The following is a 23,201-nucleotide window of genomic DNA, read 5'->3' on the forward strand; positions in this document are numbered from 1 at the left end:
CAATTCTGCAATTGGATGAGCTAATAAAGACCTAGAAGCATCTGATTGAAAGGACTGATCCTGGAAGTCCTTAATTCTTCAAATCTCTCTTACTTACATGTGAAGTCTTGTTGATGTAAGTGACTGTACTTTTGAAGCAAGAACTGTTAGTATGAATTAGGATTTGCAAAATGAGCCAAAAAATCACTCTTAGAGTTATGGAAAACTTACACTTTTACTAAGATTTCTCTGTGATATTTTTAATTGTTATACAGTTTTCCAAATGAAGAAGTCAATGAGAGAGCAAGCAAAAAGCCTGAGAGGTTGAATTGTTCAGAGTACTTGCAAAACACCTCAAAAACACCTCAAAAACTTAAAATATTTTTCTCTCATATGACACTAAAGTAGCAGTAGGAAGAGTTCTCTGTGGAAAAGGACTGTAATTCCGCAACCCTTACACACCTAGTAGAATTTACTAATGGAAACAGTAGCACAATAAAATTCAGTGGCCAAATAAATTTTACTTAGGTGAAGCAAGGGCTTCAGAACCATACCATCAGAAGAATGATTAGAAGAGACCTATGGTGGCAGAATTAAGTGTTTGTTCTCTTAACAGTCTTCTCTCATTTCACATTCATTTCCCTGTTGTCTTTACTCATGTGCCTGTATACTATCATAGACTGAAGAATGAGAAATATCAGGTTTTAAGTGGCTCCAACAAGTGATTGTTCTTTTAGCAAACACAATTCTGGTACCAGGGCTGTCTCCAGTATTAACCATATGGTGCAGTGCATGAATCCTGGTCTGGAAGACCACTTCACAAACAAGGGTCCAAAAGACACAAAGTTCTTTTCTTTACTGGAGTGGGGCTCATCCTTCATGTACACTTCCTTTCAGCATTAGAAGATGCAGATGAAGACCCAGAAATGTAGACATGATCTTTTTTTTCAGCCTCAGTATATACCTTATTCTTGAATGTAAAGCAAGAGATATGACAGATATGTCTAAAGCTGTACTATGAGCTTGGGTTAGAACAGATGACATCCTTAGGAGAGTTGTAATTCTCCAGTAAAAGTGAGGGAACCCCTTTTCTGTCATGACTTGGAGCTCTCCTAGCTGGAACTGCTAAAATTCCTTCGTTATCATCACCCACCCCTTTTCCCTTTGATAGAAGATTAAAAAAAATGCAGCACTGATTCAAGGGGAAAAAGGAATGGAAACGGAAAACTTTGAATGGTCAATACTTTCCCTTAATTTTCAGGGGTAATACTGAAATAGCAACTTGTTCTTTACTCATCTCACCTCTACCATTTGCCACTCTTATCATGAGTGAGGTGGGAAGGGGGAAGGAGGGAACAGTATTAAGTGAAATGTCTGGGTATGTAGGGGCAGGAGCAGTATGGAAACACATAGCATGCTAGAAGGAAGTAATATGTGAGAAGGGAAAAATGTGTAGTAAAGAACTGACAGCATATCCATTTAAAAAATCCAAAACACAAGACAGAGAAGAAAAGCAAACTGAGGATATGGTATATGAGTTTGTATACACACTTCTACAGTGTGTAGTGCAATGTCCTCTAGGTCAGACAGGAGCTGGGCTGAGAGGGCTGAATATTTTGACAGATATTGGCAGATCCTATTTTTCTCATAGACAAGAGGAAAGGCTCTGTTTACATGCTGAGGATGTGTGGCTTCAGTGCATGTTTGTTGATGTTTTAATAGATATATGTTGCCTCTGGTAAGTTTAAAACCTCCTGAGATGCAGAATATCGCATCAGGTGTTTCAACACTTTCCAGGGGAAGGATACCCTCCATTTTTATTTCTCATTTCTTCATCAATGCAGTTACTCCACCCTGATCAAGTCTTCATATTTTATTTACAAATCTGTAGGTGAGGAGCACAAGGGATGTGCAGCCCACCTCCACTTGTCCGTATGTTACACCTCTCCATACACTTTTGCTTAGTTAGCTAGGGCCCTCTTTGGGGACAGGAATTCCTTTCAGATACATTTCTTCTCTTGTCCCCATTCTCTTCCCCATGGTCCATCCTGTCACCATAAGATGATGCAACACCGCATCACCACTTGACTTCAAGACCCGTCACGACGACCACCAAAATTGGTGAGCTCCCCCTCATATTTTGCTGTAACCACTGGCTGTGAAAGAATGAGCAGTGGGTTATAGGTTGTGCTTTGTTACATGGTGGCATTTTGCACCTCTCATCAGGGTAGACTAGAGAGAGGAAGTGGTGAGTGAGAACTGGGGAGCGGGAATGGGATGGGAACATGTGATGCAAACTTCATAAAAATGGGAAATCAGAGTAGATATTTGAATGATGATTGACTTGATGCTGCATTGATAACCCTTCTGAGCTCTGCCCAGTCTGGCTGTTAATTCAGCAGATTCCAGGTGGCATGTCCCTAATTTTCTGAAGAACAATGAAATTATAGGCACTGCCTTTGCACTGCATGAAGCAATTTATTTCTAGACATAGTCAACCTAGTGCAGCCTGGGACATACACAGTATTCATAGAGCAGTCCAGGCTGAATATGATTTAAGTATCCTACAAAATCAGGTGAATTGGCAATTGTTACTAGATTTATTTTTAATAAATATATTTTTCATTACATATGATGTTAGACCATTCCTAACACTCAAAATATGATCTTGAGTAAACCACTTAACCTGTCTACATTTGAATTTCACTGTCTTTAAGAGGGTAATCAAGTGTAAGGCATTATGAGGCTTAAGTATCTGAAGCACTGTATTATCCTCACTATTTCAAAAACTTTGCTCTTTCAGAGACACCACAAAAGTTTGCATTTGGTGTTTCTTGGGTTCAGATTCATCAGCCTTCACAACACAAAATTTACAGGTGGAAGATCATGATGGATCCTGTCTTTAGATTCCTACACAATTCTTACATCAATATTTTTCTGATGTGGTCCTCAAGCCACCCCTTAAAACCTTTGTACTATTAAAAGTGGCTTTATGAGTGAATCCCATCCTTTGACCAGTCAAAATAGAAGGTTTATTTATGGGCTAAAGTTTGACAGGTACTGCAATTGAATTAATAGTGGAAAATGGCCACATAATGGAGCCTTATTTGTAGTTTAAAATAGGTCCAACTCTAAAAGAGTGGGTACAAATTTCTGACTGACTCAAAGCTCCTCCAGTGTTTTGATGTGTGAGTAGATGCTGAGGTATGAGGTTCAATTTTAGCTGTTCTTGCTTTCAGGCTAATCTTCCTTATTAATGAGTTTTAGGCAGTACATTTCCATTCTGTTTCTACAGTCATCATAAACACTACCAAGAATGAATCTACTTCTTTGTTGTCCGTCATTTCTGGCCAGGACTCAATGTAAGATGCAAAGTGAAGGAAATGTCTGGCAATAATGTTATTCACCCCCCTTCACTAGGACGACAGTTAACGATCTTCAACACCCAGGCGCAAATAGCCATAGGAGGGAAGGACAGAGGGCGTCTCTTCCAAGGCCAGCTCTCCGGTCTCTATTACAATGGCTTGAAAGTGCTGAACATGGCAGCAGAGAACAACCCCAACATTAAAATCAATGGAAGTGTCCGACTTGTTGGGGAGGTCCCTTCCATCTTGGGAACAACACCCACAACCTCCGTGCCACCAGAAATGTCTACTACAGTCATGGAAACCACAACTACAATGGCCACTACTACAACCCGAAAAAATCGTTCGCCACCCAGCATCCAGGTGAGTCAGTCTTTTGCATTTTCTTGGCTTCTTAATTAGTCTTTTGTTTTGCTCCTCACTTCTAAGCTCATGGGAGCCATGTTCTCTGAATCATGCTCCATGTAACTATTTTATTAACATTATATAAGGTAAATCATCACAATATATTGTCCTGTGTTGGTGAACAAACAGCTGGACGAACTATTATGGCACATGTACGTGTAATGGGGACGTATTTTGCTCCTGTTGTACTGCAACCCCATTTGTGTAATTAGTATTGCCCCATTGTGAATGAAAACATGATTGTAACTGTTTTTACAGTTGCATATCTGGGGAAATGTATTCCTAGGAGAATTACAATGCTTAATGGAGGGTGGGTGTATGTTTATTATTACGACCGTATGTGCTGCTGCAACAGTGAAATTCATAATGGGGAGAAGAGCAATGGAACATTACTTCCAGGTAGAGCCATTTTTCATTTCCCTTTTATAGCCTTCCTGTAGAAAATTTTAAAAGAACACTGTCAAGATCAGTTTCTTGCAAAATGTAGGAGCTCCAACATAGAGTGGTTCCAATGTCTTTGGTAAAAAACATTCCAACAAAAATTACATTTCAGATGTTCTGGCTTAATTGTGTTTATGTAGTGTTTAATGGCCCAAAAATGCAGTGATTTTTGAACCACTTGTGTGGCAAACTGAATATGGTACTGATTAGAAATAAATACATTAAATTGGCTCCCCTTATCTGTGCAAATAAAAGAATCATGTAAACAACCAATCTAAGCAATGGATCAGATTTTTAAAAATGCTTATTTCAGTGGCATACTATCATGTTATCAACTAGGATGAAACATTTGCTTTAAAATCTTTATTTACATCAGAACCTCAACCTGTAGAAATTGACATACTTTCATTGACACCAGCATACACCAGCTGAGACGCTGGCAAATAATTATTGATCAGTGTGCCTTTATTAAACCCCCAGAGAAAGGTATATTGTTGTCTAGTTGGAGAAAAAATAAAACAAACAGTTATTACATCTGCTTCCTTGAAACAATTTCTGCTGCCTGGGACAGAATATCTTAATGAAATCAAGGATTTTGAAACCTGTAATCATACAAGTTGCATGCTTGCTTTCTAACTGCTTCAGAAAGTTGAATCAGTTATTGATTGTACTTTTATATATATGACCATTTGCTTCATTTTTTATCTAGTGCTGGTCACTTAGGATAAGAAAACACAAAAATTGTCCTCTTAATCTTGTAGGAGGTCAGGCCATACGTGGAATATTTTGTCCAGCTCTGGGCTCCTCAGTGCAAAAGAGAGTGAGCTACTAGAGAGAGTCTAGCAGAGGGCTTCTGAGATGGTTAAGGGACCGGAGCATCTCTCCTATCAGAAAAGGCTGAGAGAGCTGGAACTGTTCAGCTTGGAGAAAAGAAGGCTCAGGGAGTATTTTATTAATGTTTATAAATACTTAAGGGAGGATGTAAAAATTGACTGTAGTACTCAGTGACAGAATCAGAGGCAATAGACACAAACTGAAACACAGAAGTTTCCCTCTAAATGTCAGGAAACAGTTTTTTACGGTGAGGGTGACGAAGTACTGGCATAGGTTGCCCACAGAGGTTGTGGAGTGTCTATGCTTGTAAATATTCAAAAGCCATCTGCACATGGTCTTGGGCAACCATCTCTGATGACCCTGCTTGGACAGGGAGAGGGCTTAGACCAGCCGACCTCCAAAGGTCCCTTCCAACCACAACCATTCTGTGAAGTACCTCTGGGTGCAGTAGAATTTACAACTATTGGGGTAATTAATTCCAAGCCAAGGTTTAACATTGCCCTCTTTGATACTCTGTAAATCCATTTGGCAGAAGGACTGGGATTAACTAAACCTCAAATACCAAACAGGTGATTTATAAAGTCTCAGCTAAGTGAAGGGAAATTACCCGAGGTTTGGCCATTGTTATAAACTTTGAAAGAACTACAGTTCCTTTTCCTCAGTGGCTAGCTCTAATTTTAGAGAAAATCTTTGTAAGATTACATCTCCATAAGAATAAAGTCTGTGGTCTTGATCCTGCTGTTAGGTTATCAGAGATTTTCTGTAATTTATAAAGGCACCAGAGCTGTGTTTAGCTATAGCAGTGTAACAGAGAGTAGCACTGGATCTTTGTGAGCTGGGTCAAACTGGAAATGACCTTGACTTACTTGAAGAGGAACTACTCCAGAAAGCTTCCTGTCTAGCCTACATGGCAGTTCACTCAGCCTGTAGAGACCACTGTGTGCTGAAAGAGCATCAAGAAGATTTAATAAAGTGTCAAAGTGCTTCTAAAAACATGGTTAAGAGCAGTGATTTCCTGGATACACATGCACCACAACAAATGGCCTCATCTCAGCTGATATTAAAGCAATAACTCTTTGACACTTCATGCTACCCACTGAAAGAAAGATAAAGGTCAATATGTACCTCCATTACAACTTTCTGCATTTCAATATCAGGCCATTTTATTGCTGTCACAGCACAGATGGCTTGCCTTTCTTTACTCTTGGTAGAATCTGATTCTGTCAGCTTTAGTTGTGTTATTTGTACAGAGAAAGTGAGAAGAAATTGTCTTTTTCTGTTTGGGCAGTATCTCCAGCTGTGGTTTTCTGATGCCTAATGGTTATTTTATCTCACTTGTGTTCAACATCACCATTGTCAAGACTGCTTATGACTTTAGATCTAAGTGGTGGAAAAATCTAATAGAACAAGTTTGTTCTTTGGGGAATGTAAAATATAGCTACCTAAGGCTATGAGCAGTACAAATACAGTTAGTTATTACCTTGTTCCAGCTTTCTCTTTTTCTGCTCAGAAATAAACAATTTTTCTTCACTTTCAAGACTATTCACAGTTTAGCCTCTTCCCATTCTGATCAGCACGATTCAAGAACTTTTTTGCTTGCTTCTTAGATTTGATCATAAGAATCTTTCTGCTGCCTGGTACTATCCACAAGGCAACAGCAGGTTATTTTTCCAGTCCCATTGAAACAGAAACATTTCTTTTATCATGACTCATGTCAGGAAGTTGTCAGAGGTAAGGCTGATGATGGTCTAAGACAGCTGTTTATCAAGCCGCTCAGTATTGGCACATTTTTTGTTTAATTATCCATTTTTTTCTGTAGCTATGTGTGAGATCTTGGATACCACACATGGATACAGAAAAATGTTTATGCTTGGATTGAAGACTCCTTGAATTCAAAATGTATTTTCTATTCTTCATGTCTACTCTACTTACCACAGAAGGATTCTGGCCCATTGTAGAAATACCAATCATGATACAAATAAAAGTAAAGTATCTAATACAAAATAGCAAGAATTGGGATAAAGAAGCATTGTTCTTACTGTATTAGAAGTATTTATTCTGTTTGTATTACTCATTGTCATATGTAAATAACAAAAACTTCTCTTTTTTGAAATGCATATAAAGCTTTTGCAGAATATCAAGTCTGTAATCCCAAAGTGATACAAAATCCAGGGGAATTTCAGTAGGATTTAGATTTACACATTGCTTGTTAAGGAAGTACAGAAGAGCATGATAAATGCAAAGACTTCTGTTTGTAACCTCTTGCAGTTAGGTAGTATGAGTACTGCAGCTGGGGAAATTCAGTGCTTTAAAAATACACAGTATATTCACAGACCAATGATATGCTTTTCAATTTGTGAAGATCCCAAACATATAGTCTCAGACAGAAAAATAAGACAACGGGAACTGACAGAAAAATGTTACTGGAAATACCCAGTGGCAATGATATTAGCATTTAAAATGTCTGTAACTTCGTTTTGTTTTAAAATTCAAAATAACGTTTCTTCAAGACAGTGAAACTTAGATCAGTAGAGGACAGGCAGGATTTGAGTGAGAAACTGTTGAGATGTATGACTGTATGTTATACTGGTAGGACATTTCTGTGAATCAAGTATAATTCAGAGAGGTCTTGAAGGAGGATAACAAAATGTCTTTTGATTCTCCTTTCCATCCCACCCAGAGACAGGGAGGAAAATGTGTGAGCAAATGGCTGCATGGTTCTGAGTTACTGTCGGGGCTTAAACCTCAACACAGGAGCTGACCTTTTTCTGTTAACTGAAAATAAGGGAGAAAAAGGAGGTTTGATTCGTGTTTGTTTCAGTAAGTTTCAAATGCTGCTTGTGCTCTGCTGCCCCCAAGTAGAAACACTGATCTAACTTTCTCACACATGGTTTTGCTCTGAATTTTACAGTCTGTTTAGAAGTTACATGCATTGTACTAAATTCGTGGTGCTTGTCTCAGGGCCCTGACACACCAGACTGTCCTGCAATAATAATGTATTCTCTAGGAATTCTGCTTTGCCACGTTACTCTACAAAGGCCTCAAAGACAAGTTGTTAGCTTTTGTATGTGGTGCAGAAACATGCTGTGCAGGCAGCTATTAGGTGAAAGTAGCTGTACTGTGCCACATCACATTCTTGCAAGGCTGCCATGTTTCTTGCAGGGTTACTTCATTAGCAGTTGTTAAAAGTCCTGGAATCCCATGTGTCCCTATGCTTAATTTAAAGCACAGCTTCAGTTATTAGTGAATTATTCAGGGATTTCTGGGTTTGGGAGCCTTTTGTGAAAATGAGTTTAAGTGACATTCTCTTGGTTTCTGCTTCCATGTCAGCTGCTTATATGCTCAGAATTTATTTAGTGAGCTGCTGCTCAGAGACTTTTAGGAGACTCTCCATATGCTCTCATGTGGTGTTTTCCATCCAGTTCACAGCTGGGTCACTCAGTGTTCAAGTGATTTGTGTAAAGTTTCTTTGAAGTTAATTACTAAGTAAAGCTAGTCTAGAAAAGCATGCATGGTGATACACAAAGTCTTCATTTCAAAGCATGTTCAGGTCAGCAAATCCAAGATATGATTTCAGCTGGTGCATGGGTCTTTAAGGAAAACTGCTCCAGTTCAGCCTGGAGAAGAGAAGGCTGCGTGGAGACCTCATAGCAGCCTTCCAGTATCTGAAGGGGGCCTATGGGGATGCCGGGGAGGGACTCTTCATTAGGGACTGCAGTGACAAGACAAGGGGTAACGGGTTAAAAACTTAAACAGGGGAAGTTTAGGTTGAATATACGGAGGAAATTCTTTCCTGTTAGGGTGTTGAGGCACTGGAATGGGTTACCCAGGGAGGCTGTGAATGCTCCATCCCTGGCAGTGTTCAAGGCAGGTTGGACGAGGCCTTGGGTGAGATGGTTTAGTGTGAGGTGTCCCTGCCCATGGCAGGGGGATTGGAACTTGATGATCTTAAGGTCCTTTCCAACCTTCACTATTGTATGAGTCTATGATAAGCTTCTGAAAACCTTAGGGCCTACTGACCTAGGGCAGGTCCCTACTATGTCTGCCTCATGACATGGATAGCTAGAGTCCCAAGACAAAAATCATACTTTTCTATACAGGTTTTCTTTCTCTTGGAGGACAGATAGACTTCTGATTATGCTCTCCATGAGGAACCAGAAACTGTGTGCTCTGTTATGTATCCAGAGCATGCCCTGGCTTCCTGAGGTGAAGATAATGATACTTACAGAACTGTTCGAACTGTAGCTTGGAGGTGGTGAGAATAAATTATTTGTGGATGTTTTCAGCAATGATCTTAGAGCCATAGAATGATAGTATATGATATATAATATGCAGAATGTTCTTTCTAAAAAAATAGAAGAGGGGGTCTGCCCATTATCCGTACGGAGAGTCCAGTCTGTTGGCATGGCTCAGAATAAGGTTCTCAACCTTTTACTTTAACCATTAGGCTTTCCAGCCTTCTAACTGTGTTTTCTATTGAGGGTCCAATAATCTTGATTAATGTCTTTCCATTACATGCAGCTCCAGGCTAGATCCTTTCTTATAGTGTATATCACAAAGGAAAATAGCACAGAAGATTTGTCAGTCTAATTAGACTTTCACTGTCAGCTAAGGCAAATAAAATTGTCTCCCCCTTAGTCTTGCCTAGGTAGTTTCTTTTACGCTCATAGATAATAATTTGGGGGAGAAAGAAATAGCCCTTAATTTAGGTTTTGGTTCTTATAAGTCACTAGTGACATTTTCATCCCAAGACTGCAAAGTTCTAATGAAAAAAGAGCTTTTGATGAGTCTCTGCTTTAAAGACTGACTTCACCGGCCCATTGGTACCTCTGAGAATCACACAGTCTGGCTCTCATCCTTCCTTTTCTGTTTCTTCATCAACTATTTTTTCTTAAAAAGACCAAAGCCCCCAACCTGTACTATCTTTCAGAGTAGAATCCTTTCTCCTGTGCTACAGTCCTGTTGAGTGAGATGGTAAAGTTGCATTGCTGCAGTGAAGTTCACAAAATGGCATTTACTTCTTCACAGTCACATCTCTTCTGTGATAATTAAATGCTAACATGGTTTGGGCAAAGAAATAAAGCAGAGTTTGGAAGAAGGAATCCAAATGTAGGATAGAAAATTTTTGTGCAAACTACAGTAGGCTACAGACTGATTAATTCAGTAATACCAAATGACCTCTAAATGCTACACAAGCATGTAGTATGGAAATGGATTTAGTGCACACTGAAATACACAATGTTTGGTGTGTATTGGAGTAGCTGCCTAGGCAGAAACATGTATATGATATGAAAATGTTCTGTATAGGAAAGGATGAAAATGTTCTGTATAGTAAAGGATTAAAATGTTCTCCAAGTTTTAACTGGGTATTAGATGGGAGAGTGTTGTGGTGTGTTAAAATTATATTTTTTGGTATAGCGTTTAGGATACTCAGATTACTTGTAAAGCTCATATAATCTAAAATATAATCCTATACTTTCATTATTTCATTTATTTTCTGAAGAAGACAGATATGCTGCACTTCTGGAAGTGCCATAGTGAAGCCAGAGTTCAGTACCTTTCCAAAAAGAGAATGTGATTTTACTGTAATATTATTTTTACACCCTGTGCTCCCAAGTGCTGACAAGTACTGATGATAGAAATAAGATCAGCCTTGTATTTCTGCTAAGCACAATTACAGTAATAAAGAACACTGTATTTGTAAAACAGTTCATGCATATGCTAGCATATGCTGTCATTTGTTAACATTATCACTGGTGATATTTGAACATTTAACTTCGCAACCATTGTCGACTCCAACTGGAGACTGCTCTTTTGTTGCTCTTAGGGGGATTTGATTGCATGTGTGTGGCAAACTTTAGTCCCACAAGTTGACAGGTAGTATGATTTCTCAAAATATAGCTTACACTCATTCTTTGGATAACCTGCTTTTGTATAGTAGCATTGTCAAGGAGTCACTTCAGCCACTCCTGTGTGTGTGTTCTGCTGGCACACATGCTTTTATTTCTTCCATCTAACAGTTTACAAGAAGCTGGAGTTAGCTGATTCAGTTATGCAACTGTTGAGTTTACATTGCCTTTAATCTGCAGATCTGAACCATCATTTGGGACTTGCAGCAAAGTCTCAGCTGGTGTTTTTGACATATATACCCATTACTGTTTTACTGTTAATTTTGGAAATGAAGATTGGGCCCAGCGTATGGGGGGTTGGGGAAGTAGGGTTGGTCTAGCACTTTTCTAGAATTTCAGCACTTTTCTAGATTTTCTCTGATTTTTTTTTTTTAAATGTTGATCAAGAACTTAATGAAATATTTGCTTCCTTTTAGGTGACCAAAAAGCATGGCCTTTTCTGTAATTAAAGGATAAGAAGCTGTAATAATAGCTATAGTAAACTGATACCTACCTTCTTCAAACAGCCAGGCAGGCATACATTTCTCGGAAAGTACCCTTAATAACATCAGTATGTACTTTTCTTCTCAGGGCACGGTATCCATTTGTGTATTTAGACATGCCATTTGCCCTGCCAAAAAGGATTCTTGAAAGTCACGTGGAAGATTATTTTCAAAATCTGATTAATACAGTACTCATGAACTAAAGCTACTATAGTTGACCATACCTTTCACCGCAAACCAAACAAAAGAATAGGACAAACATGTTGTTCTAGGACAGTTGTGCAGTGGCAGTATATGAAAAAGAGGTTCAATTCTGCAAAAGGAAGTGCTTAGAAATAAATGGAGTAAAATCAATGGTTATAGTTCAAATATAGTTGGAGGCTTGGCTCACATGTTGTTATAGTATATCTGTTCTGCTTGCTATTTATATACTTCAGGGAAATGCCTAGAAGCTGCAGACATTACCAGAATACTTCCAGAGCATATACTTCCGTTATGTTTGAATGGCTTTTTTTACAAGACTGGCTGAGAGGTAGGAATGTACCTCTTACCTTTCCTAGCTCATATTCGTATGAATGCACAGAAATTAGAAACACACCCATGCTGTTGTGACAGACCCACTTTCTGAAACCATCTAATTAATGCTTCAAGGTTTCTATGGAATGATGGTGGTGTTAACTAGCAGGAACAGAAGAATTTCTGCTAGTTTCTTTTTCATCTGTGGGATGAGTTGTCACTGATTTGCAAGATGTGTCTGTCACAGTATAGCTCGTAAAAGTAGTGATTAGCAAGACAGGCTATACAACCACCAATCCTTTCTCTCTTCCCTTAGACAGCATAAAAGTAGGTGGGATGTTGTTAATTTTGATTGCAAAAATTACTTCTATTATATTCTAAAAGATGAGAATTTGTTTCAATTTCAACAAAATTTCAGCAGAAAAATAAAGCTGAAGAGGTGAGGGACTGTATCTCTGTTCTCTTGGAATTGTATGGGATGCTGTTGCTCCCCTTCTTTCTTATAGTGTGTTTTTGGAGAAATTTTTTTCCGTTGGCTTTTCACCCTTATAATGACTCATGAAGGGACCATGTTCCCTCATAATTACTCTGAGAGTTTTCCACTGGTGCTGTATTGCCTATTTTGCTGTGTCTTAGATTGGGTATGCTAAGGAAATTGATTTGTGGGTAAGGACATTTCCAGGGATCACCAGTAGTTTATTAGGAGGCATGAACCAAAGAGTTGGAAATGTTAGAAATGCTCTAATGGCTAAATGTATGAAAGTGAATAAAGGAAGGAAGAATTCTGAAGTGCAGACAAGTAACTAAATTCCAGAGGAAAAGATGCATCTGTCTTGTAGAGATAAGGGAAGGGAACAGCAAGATTTAAAGATTCACATGGATTTAAGATTCACATGGAGAGTGACAAGGCAGAGGTGGTAGGCTGATGGTTCAATGGATAGACAAAGGTTTGAAGAAGAGAGAAACTTGTACCCATATGGCTCAGTAACAGCTCTTCTACTTTTTAATCTGTTGTTATTTTCCATGCTCCATCTTCCCTGGGATTAAGACTAAGTCTTTTTTTTTGCCAAGCTGGCAAGTATTTAGTTCAGTAGAACTGCTGGCAGTGGGCTCTGAGGACCCATGGCTTCTTCCACAGCAGTCAAAGTCAGGCAGAACTGGACCTTCACACACTTTTAGTAAGATCATCTAAAAAACACCTCTTTCACTTGCAACAGCTCTTTTCCAGTAGCTGTTTCAGTGCAGGAAAACTCATTCTTAGTGTAAAAACAGTGAGGTCAAGTAAGGAGAAAAATTACTGTATTTTGTGTTCTAACGTCCTGGCAGTCGCCTCAGCAGCCAAGACATACACAGAGATTTGCACAAATAACTTGAATTTAACTTGGTCATAATGTCCTTTTTGTTCCTGGAAGATGACCTCCATTGAAAGTGTAAGGACATGAATGATTTTAATATGTGGTAACAATAGAGAACCATTCCTAACTGACTCCAACAGCATAAATATACAAAATGACAGATTATCCTGTGGCCTCCCTCCCTGCTGCCTAAGCACACATACACACTCAGTACTACACAGCAAAATTCAAATTGGTCTTCATGTTTTATCTGTTGCTTCAGTGATTAATGCTGCTCTTGCTGAGAGACTAATCGAAGAAGGGGAAATATGGAGAAAGGAACATATATTTCTTAGACTATCATTATTATTATTATTCCTTTAATATATTCTCCTCCTGTTAGAAGAACTTAACGTACTGATACAGCAGAAAGTGAGAGGTGAGAGCAGATTTGATGGCAAGAAGATGAATGGGGTAGGCCAAAGCAAGTGGAGCACAAGCATTTTGCAGGAGGTAAGCTGTCGAGCTGCTTTTGGGGTTGCTGCATTTTAGCTAGAAAACCAACAGGCTGTAACAGGCTGAGTACAGGTCCTGAACCAGGAGCTACTGTTTTTTAAGCCCTACTCAATTCACTCAGCAGCTGTCAACAAACCTCCTTCCTAAATGGCTCTTTTCCTCCCCTGAATAGTAAAATAAGGATGCACTGGTCCTTGGTCTGTCTCACAGCCAAGTTCACAGGCACTATTGTGGTAGTATGGATAATATTTTGTAAAGTGTTGTATTCCTTTCCGTCCTGCCTGTTCCTTGGATTAGGTCTTTCACAGTGGTACTATGACCTTGTAGTTCCAGTTTGATCCTAGAGATGGGTGCAGCATAAAGCAGAAAATTTAGTCTGTGCTGTGTCAAAAACAGAAATAGATGCTTTGAATGAATATGACTTAGATTTAAGTAGGAGACTGTTTTATGAGTGAGTAGGAATGAATTCCATTTACATGTTTCCTCAGAAGCTTAAAAAAAAAAAAGATACAGTAATTAAGAAGTCACACCTTATTTTGTTTTCCTTTTGAGAAGAGGAATACAGAAAGGAGTACCTCTAATAAATGAATATTGTTTGGTATTAAGGGCCATGTTGTCACTCTCCTTATTTCAGCATTTGGCTGTTTTAACAAGTGTGACTACTCATTTCCCTAAATATACTCTTGTTTTGATGAGATAGTGATGGACATCAAAAAATAAATTAGAAATAAAGAGGAGTGATGATACGTACCCTACAGAAGTGTTTGTTTTTTTTTTTTTTCCTAGGATCAGTATTCCCTGGACTTTCTGTTTTACTGCTCTTTGCTGTGGATATATCAGCATAATGTCCTCTTCCTTCACAGAGTAGGCTCAACACTTGAAAGCATCTTTAGAGTCCAAATCTTAAGCATAATTATTTTAGCTCCCAATTACAGTATCACACAGTATCACAGTATGCTAGAGATTGGAAGGGACCTCGAAAGATCATCTAGTCCAATCCCCCTGCCGGAGCAGGAACACCTAGATAATGTTACACAGGAATGTGTCCAGGCGGGTTTTGAATGTCTCCAGGGAAGGAGACTCCACAACCTCCCTGGGCAGCCTGTTCCAGTGTTCCGTCACCCTCACTGAGAAGAAGTTTCTTCTCAAGTTTAAGTGGAACCTCTTGTGTTCCAGTTTGAACCCATTACCCCTTGTCCTGTCATTGTTTGCCACCGAGTAGAGCCTGGCTCCATCCTCGTGACACTCCCCCTTTATATATTTATAGACACTAATAAGGGCACCCCTCAGTCTCCTCTTCTCTAAACTATAGAGACCCAGCTCCCTCAGTCTTTCCTCATAAGGGAGATGCTCCACTCCCTTAATCATCTTTGTTGCCCTGCGCTGGACTCTCTCCAGCAGGTCCCTGTCCTTCTTGAACTGAGGGGCCCAGAACTGGACACAGTATTCCAGATGCGGTCTCACCAGGGCAGAGTAGAGGGGAAGGAGGACCTCTCTCGACCTACTAACCACCGCCCTTCTAATACACCCCAGGATGCCATTGGCCTTCTTGATTATATTTAGGCAGCAGTTAATCCTGTTCTCCACTAGAGCAATGTTTAACACTTGTATCAGCATGTGGGTCTCAAGTGCCCTGGTTTGTTTCATTCTTTTAACCTCATTCGAGATATTGATAGAAAAGCAAGCTAGAACTGATTCTGTACCCCTGATACGTTCAACTCCTCCACTCACGTTAGTCCCATATATGTCTCCCAGTTTACATACACTACTTAAGTAGCCCTCTCACTGTGTTGCCATTTACACTGGGACACTTCAAACTTGTGTAATGAATTGATCTTGCACTTGTGAGCGATAGTTGTTCAGGTGACTGCTGCTGTCATCTGCTTGTCTCATCTTGAGTTTTAGCAATTTGTGAGAATGAAATTTAGAAATGTAGATATGCCAGGCAGGTCAGAATATACATCCTGCTCCTCTGGAGTCCCTGAAGGCATTCAGCTTTAACAGTGCCAGAAGAGTATCTGTGCAGCAAAACTTACAGGCTTGCTCCAGAGCCAGGAGGGCAGCTGGTCCTGCTCTGTCAGAGCTGTGTGCAGGGGCTGTGGATCAGCCACCCGGTAGGATTTCAGCTGCTAGATGTATGGACTCCAACAAATAAGAGTACCAGGGCGGAAAGGATAGATAAATGGGAGGAAGAGTGAGGGTTGTATGTCATGTGAATGCCTCAGAAAGAACTACTGCAGTGGGACCCTCTCCTGTAGAGGACTTCCTCCACCCCCACATCTGACCAATTGTGAGGTATCGTTGCTTGTCTGAAGATGAATAATTCTTTGGTGCTCAGATGGCTGATTACGCATTGTCCTTCTGTTTATGAACTCAAGCACAGCAGAGGAATTTCTGCTTGCTTGGCTGTAGCATTTGTTGCCCTGGCAAGAAGCAACGACCACTTAAAATCTACTGTGAAAATGCTTTGTGTCTCTCTGGCTGCCTCTCAGATAATATTTGAGGCTTACAAGTTGTTTGCTTTGCCTTTTCTCAACTGAAGCCTTGGGACTGGTGTAAGCTTCAGCTTCATGTGATTCCCAGAGGAAAGGGTGCAAGAAGGTTGACAAAAACTGGAAAGGAAGGCTGTGGATTGCTAAGGACCAGGATCTGCAATGTTTACTTTGGCCTCAGGAAATGCTGTAGCAACTGGAGTGAGTTGCAGCCCTGCAGTCTGTGCCTTGCTCTTTTTATGATGGTTTAATGCACAGCACAGCTCCAGCTAGATCCCTAGATCAGATTCTGAGTCTGAATTGCTCTGTCACTTCCACAAGGGCAGGTTTTCTTCAGTGGGGCTTGGGAAGCTCTTCTGCTTGCAGCTCTTGGCAGGGATTTATGCTCTCCTCCTTACTATTTTAGTGATGGATGCTAGGTGTCAAAGGCAGCCAGAGAAACAGAAAGTTAAATGGCATTAAGGCTTCTGCTGGGAGGGGAGAAATAGGGTGAAAGGAGGGCAATATCATCACCTTTCCCAAGAGAGCTGCAGATTGAGCAGGGCAGAGGATGTAAGTAGCAGACTAGAAGAGCAAAGATCGTTCTAGAGGCAGAAAGAGGTAATGGCACAAGCTGGCTGTCCCTTTTCTGTCTTGTTTGGTCACTTTGAATTTACTGACAGTTTTTCTTCCATTCAGTGATTTAATGGAAGAAAAAGCTAAAGGTCAGTATGATTTTGGGATTTGGGCTTTTGTAGCTTTTTTTCTGTTAGCTGTTCCTCCCTTGCCTTTTTGTCCTTCTAAAGCTGACAGGCAACTTCTATGGTGGCAATGAAAAATGACAGTGGTTAGGCAATGATGTACCCCATTTTTTCCAATAGGACATTACAGAGGAGACAAGAGGAGTGATTACTATTATCCATAGGTACAGCTAGGCTCCATCTGGCAAGTTACATTTGCGGTACCTATTCTGTATATTTCCTTGGCATCTGAGAGCTTTTCAGGTCAGGAGCCCATCTACTGCCATGGTCCATAAATTTAGACTAAGAATGTGAGGAGAAACAGTGAATTATTAACTTAAAACCTAGAAATCAGAAATCCACTTGTTAATTACATTTCTTTGCGACAAAAATCCTCTCCTTGTATGAGTATATTTTATTTATATGACTGATAACTTTCACTCTATAACTGCATGGAGTTTAAAATTATGGCTAAATCATAACTTTATCATATTGCAAGTCAAGGCATTATTTGGCAGTCTTGTGCAAACTCATATATAGAAGACAAAGACTTTTTATAAAAAATAGTCCAGACTGCTGTCATTTTTCTTCTGTTTTGCTGTCCAGAAAGACCTGTTAAAAGGAAAAAAAAAAAAAGTACTTTCTGAAAAAGGGGAGGCCTGGTTTTCTTTTTGTAAAAGTAAAACTGAATTAATAACTTATTTTGTTTATTTTTTATCACACATGGATTAGTTTTTCAATTTTACTTGCATGAAAATATGTGGTCTGGAAAATAAAGTTTTCTTTTTTTGACATGCATAAAAAATGACGGTAAAACCCATGAGTTTTGTCTTCAAAATTGTCAAAAATATCAGTGACCATGAATGGCCACACTCACTGTTCCTAGAAGCAATTTTTCTTAATTGAAAACCTTCACATAAGAAAATCTGGAATAATAGAAGGGAGGCTGTGTTTGTGAAAATGGCTGTTCCTTCTGAAAACACCAACCAATGCTTTAACAAAAAATTCATATCACTGGAACACGTGCTACTGGAATTTGAACATAGATCCTGGAAGAGATACAGAGAAGTTAATTGTGAACTGTCCTGTAACTCTGGTATGGTGTCTATAGTGGGACTGTTTTTTCTGGTCACTGCTTGTAGTGATTGCTCATTTAACTAGATCATGTTGTTCCAGGTGCCATTTCTGCTCTATTTTAATGCATCTGGCTTGATTTTCATTTGCACAGAGCAGTAAAGTTTGGGCTGTAACCCACATGGCAGCATCAGAAAGCCAATTTTAACTTGATTGACCTTCTTTGGCGTCAGACTATATGCAGTGGTTCAACCATTCCTAGTCCTAGAAGCAGAATTTGCTTTCCTACATGTGTGTAATTTGGGGAAACTTGTAATTCAGTTGGTGCCTTTGACATAATTCCAAGTAGAGGGAGTTGTGTAAAGCAATCTTTTCAGCCAAATCTTGCTGTATAGAGCTGTGATTCTTTGTTCTGTAGCAAGGTAAATGGGTGGATTTCAAATCCCTCAACTGAAGGCTTCAGACTCAGGGATGGACCATGTGGCACCTGCTGGAGCGCTGTGGGCATGCTGACAGTAATGAAAACAGGCATTAACAAAATTTCTTTCTGAAGCACCTTGCAAACTGTATCTAAGGATTGTATTTTTCTTCATCACAGAAATACAGCTAATTGTAGGTTAGCACCTAATTGTTGTTTAATAATGTATGGCTAAATCAGCAGTAGTTTGGGACAGCAACTAAAGATGCTTTCAATATGGCTGTGAAGCAAGAAGCAAAAACATGCAGGAGCAGGATATAATTAACAAAGTTTTCATTGCATCAGGACACCCCTAAATCAAATATTTAAGAAATGGTTGTTAAATGATCTTAAACGATCTTAAGAAGAGTATTACCTCAACAATAGTCCCTTCTGACATGCAAAATTATGTGCACCCGTTTGCATTCCTTGGCTGTACTTTGTGTCATTTGTTAACAAGTGCAAGCTATTCTCATTGGCAGGGACAGTAAGTGGCTTGGGTTTTTTCTGTCAAGGAAAGACAGGTAGATGTGAACAACAGTGAAGCAATGTCCAAACTAGGTCTGAAAGGCAGTGGAAAACATTCTCCATATTAACTTGTCATATTGCTTATTGAGAAGGAGAGAATACTATCTCAGATGAACTGGTTCACACATGACCCCATATTAGCATAGTTGTTATGAGGTTATACTGCGGCTGTCTTCAGAGGTAGCTGGGGTTCAGATTGGCACAAGTAAGCAGACAATGCAAGTGGTCAACTTCAGTGGCAGGATCAGAGACAACAAAGCTTCAATGTTGAGGACTTGAAGGCTTTCCTTACCAAATTTTGTCATTTAGTAGGTCATCGTTCACATGTCTCTGATCACCCTTTTAAGCTGCCTCTTGGCAGAGATGGCAGACAAGAACACACACTTGTGACTGAGTTGCTTCAAGTCACAGCCTGTGCTGCAGGGTCATCCCCTTTAGATGAGCAGGTTACACTGCACACTGGTTCCTTAAACGGAGCTGGAGAGGAATGGACACACGGTCTTCTTCATTGCCCTTGCTGCAGGGACAATAACCTCTGGCTGGTGCATGAGGAGGACAGCTGGGGATGCTAACATCTTCAACCATTGCCGCAAGTGTAAAAAATCGTGACGGTCAAAGCTTTTCATTATAAATGAGGCTATTTCTTAATATGTCAAGGCTTTTCAATGTCCTTGGAATGCTTTACTGAAGTTTCTCTACATAACATTACATTCTGTAGTAACAAATGGAGACATGTATCCAAAGCTTTCAGTGGGATACAGTACTTGCTTCAGCACAATATCCTTTTTCCCTAGATGTATTCACCTAATAACTTATTTCTGGATCCGCTATTCCTTCTGTGACAGTTCTGCTACTTTGAAGTCCTTCTTGAACCGGTGAAAGATTTTCATTAGCTGTCAGGAGTTTTCATTAAAATGATCTTTGGCTTTGACCTCTTACGCTGAGATCTCACATTCTATGTTGGCATCCCATGAGAATGGTTTGTTCATTGCTCCTTCTGTACCAGGCTAAAATCTTACAGCTTCTGAGGAATTTCTTTCTCTTTAAAAAAGATAAAGTCAGGTGAGCCTAATTATTTCCCTACCCAGGAGTGCAGTGTTTCTTATTAAAATACACCTTGAGTGGCACACCTGCATGGTCCTCTTGGTAAGGCTGAGATGCTTGCTGTGGTGTTCAAGCTTCTGTGAAAAAGATGAGTTCACACATGCTTTCCAGGCTTTCCTGTGTTGTCTTTATCTTCAGACCTGGAAAATAAATCAAAGAAGAACCATTCATGTCAAACTGTTTTGTTGTTTTTTTTTTCTTGTATATTAAAAAAGGCTTTCTGAGATATGGAGCACTTCTGAATGACCTCTGCTGTTCTTTCTGAAGCCGCTCTGCTGTTGAGCCTGTATGTGCTGTCACTGGCAGATGTCTCCCTGCAAAGAGTTTGCAGTAACGTTGTTAGACTGCCAAGGCTCTGGCTTAACCTTTTCTGTCTCAGCTTGTATCTTTTGTTTTTGTTTTTTTTCTCCCCTCTCTTGCCATGACATCACATCACACCACAGTGTCTTTCTCCTTTGTAATGCAAGTCTCTTAACTTTCCACAACTCCTGACTGCTTCTTCAGTGCTTCCACCACTTGTTTATCGTAATGTCAGCTGAATACAAATCTTATCCACTGTTATAAACTCAACCAAATGGAATTGCTTTTCGAAGTCCCACAAATGCTAGGGACCCTGAAAACAACCCTGCCCCTTTGAACAGGGTGCACCCTTCCCATATCCAGCAGATTTGTGAAGTGCAAAGAGGATGAAGCTCTTGCCTGGGAGAATGGGAGGCATTAATTTGATTGACAGGCCTAGCAGACAGTAGCCAAGACTGTGAAATGGGCAAGAGATTTCAAAGGACATGATTCTATGACACTTTTACCTGCCCAGTGCATCTGCTCATGGATTTTGCATGTGTGTGCTATATTTCTCTTGGGTTCTGTCCCTGGATGTTGATTCCCAGAGCATGAGAATTGACTGCCTTACAATATTATCCTGGCTAAAGTCCCTGCAAGCACTGTTTGTAAGAACACCTAATCCTTCCAAAGATGTTTACTATTCAATTAGCCATGGTAATACAGCAGTAGTTTTCACAAAATATAAAATATTGCTGTTTATTTGTTTAAAATCAGTTGCTTTTTTATTTGGTTAGCCTTAGCTTTTTCTATTATAGAATAGGACAAATGGGACCCTCTGGTCAACTATAGTTGTTATTTGATTTTTTTCTGTGATCCAGTCTTTCTCTTTTTCCAAAGTAATCCATCCTCATCCATGAGAACCTGCAGCCTAAAATTTAGTGTATACCAGAGAATCAGGTTAAGTCAGCCTTCATGCCTCTGTCTAGAATGCTGTCACTCACCTGTAAAAGCTAACTTCAAAGCTAAGCCTCATGTAACTTCACTGTAGTCACAGTACCTCTATAAAGAGGTGAAAACTTAAGCTACCTATAAACGAGAATAACCTGATTCTCTTCTTTCAAACCGAAATGAAACAAAACTGATGTGAATTAGAAATAACTGTGTACAAGAGAAGTAATGAGAATGAATGGGGAAACAAGCTTCTACTCTAGTTGTTACTTTATACTAGCCTTTTTTTTTTTTTTTATGCTTTCTCTTGGAGGCGCAATGACAAACTCAAGATCCATCTTGTAACTATCTTATGCCACCTCATGATGGTTTAAGAAATGCATTGTGTGGGCTACCCAGTGCAGCCCAAAGACTGTTTCTTTTCCATAAGTAAAGTAGGACTTCATTTAACCATTCATATAAAGTCTATCCATCAAGGATTCTTTGACTGCTGCAGAAATGGTTAGCTATAATAATCTGGGATTCTGAGGATTGTTGATTTTTCCTTTTGCTTCCTGCCACTTGCTAGTGAGGACTTCCTTTCTCCTGAGGAAAGTGCCTGTTAGGCAGGAAAGCTGTGGTCTGAGCACTTTTATGTTGAATGGGGAAACCCCACATTTGTTCTGGATTGCTTATACTCAGAGGGCTCTTTTGCAATAGCTTTATTTGGATTGCTTATTTCCAGCGCAAAACCATTATTCTGCTCCCAGAAGTGCTTGAGATCACTCTTGCTGTCCAAGAAATATGTGTAATACATGGACTTCAAAATGCACAAGTTTACTTCACTGAGTTCCTTCTCAAGATCACATAATACTAGAAGTATACCAAGCTTAGTGCTTCCTCATTTATTCCTTGTGCCATTTGTCAGCTTTGAGCAACATGCTGTCATATGTGTCTCTGCTGGTATGGTTTTACATTATAGATAGATGTCTACAGACATGCAAAGTGTGACTGTCATAATGCTGAACTTCAGCAACAGAGAAGTTAGCTGGATAGTCATAGCTAGTACTTAAAATCCTCTTTATAGCTGAGAGAAAGAGATAGGTATTTCTAGAGAGAGATCATCCTAAAATAGATGCCTAACTGAGGAGGAATTAACTGCCCCCTGTACATCCCTATGACTGTAAAAGGAACCAGGAAAGCTAAGGGAGGGCAAAACTAAACAGACAACTTCTGCAGTCTTCTTCTCTATTATAGACCTGTAGATAGGACACCAGAATCAACTCTCTAGGCCTGAACAATATGAATATAGGAAACCATTATAGGAAAACCTTACATGAGTTACTGGGTCAAGTCCCTCAGCTATTACAGATACTGTTTTTCTATGGTGTCTTCAATAATTTTTTGTTCCCAGACTTTGCCTGACATTTCAGCATAATATTGCCCAAAGTGTTTTAATCTTGCTATGCATATCTTTCTTCCTTATGAAATGTGGGGTTGTTATTTCCTTTTCTTTTTCTTCTTTTTTAAAGTATTTTCAGATGTATGGCTGAAAAAATGCTAATTAATTGTTTGTATTGGTACTATTGCATTATATCTAACAGATCTTCCTCGCCACAGGCCTAAAGAAACCACCTCTCAGCTGATGCATCTTCATGGAGAACAGTGCAGAACCCTGGCCATAACAAATGCCCTTCTTTGGGATGATTTTTCTTTATTTAATGCACCAGAAACCCCGCAGGCAGAGTCAGGAGTAATGAGCTGCTTTTTGGACCCTGTGTGAATTAATACTGCCTTTGACAGGACTTAGTGTGCAAACTTGCAAATTGAAAGTACA

The 23,201-nt window shown here is 39.6% G+C and overlaps 1 protein-coding gene across 30 annotated transcripts in view; it reads left to right on the forward strand.

Moving 5' to 3' along the window:
* NRXN3 (neurexin 3) overlaps positions 1–23,201 on the forward strand; it is a 1,041,771-nt gene that overhangs the window by 926,715 nt on the left and 91,855 nt on the right. For 16 of the 30 annotated variants that reach the window (XM_061463692.1, XM_061463704.1, XM_061463706.1 and 13 more), the window contains 2 exons: positions 2,041–2,100; positions 3,400–3,707. In XM_061463692.1, the coding sequence (XP_061319676.1) occupies positions 2,041–2,100; positions 3,400–3,707 (368 nt within the window). The remainder of the gene's footprint in view (positions 1–2,040; positions 2,101–3,399; positions 3,708–23,201) is intronic. The other 14 variants (XM_061463700.1, XM_061463708.1, XM_061463724.1 and 11 more) reach the window with 1 other exon arrangement.

This window comes from Pezoporus flaviventris, unplaced genomic scaffold (assembly GCF_033815535.1).
Source record: "Pezoporus flaviventris isolate CSIRO_AGI_PZ_B2104156 unplaced genomic scaffold, CSIRO_AGI_Pfla_v1 ptg000036l, whole genome shotgun sequence".
In the NCBI taxonomy this organism is placed as follows: Eukaryota; Metazoa; Chordata; class Aves; order Psittaciformes; family Psittacidae; genus Pezoporus; species Pezoporus flaviventris.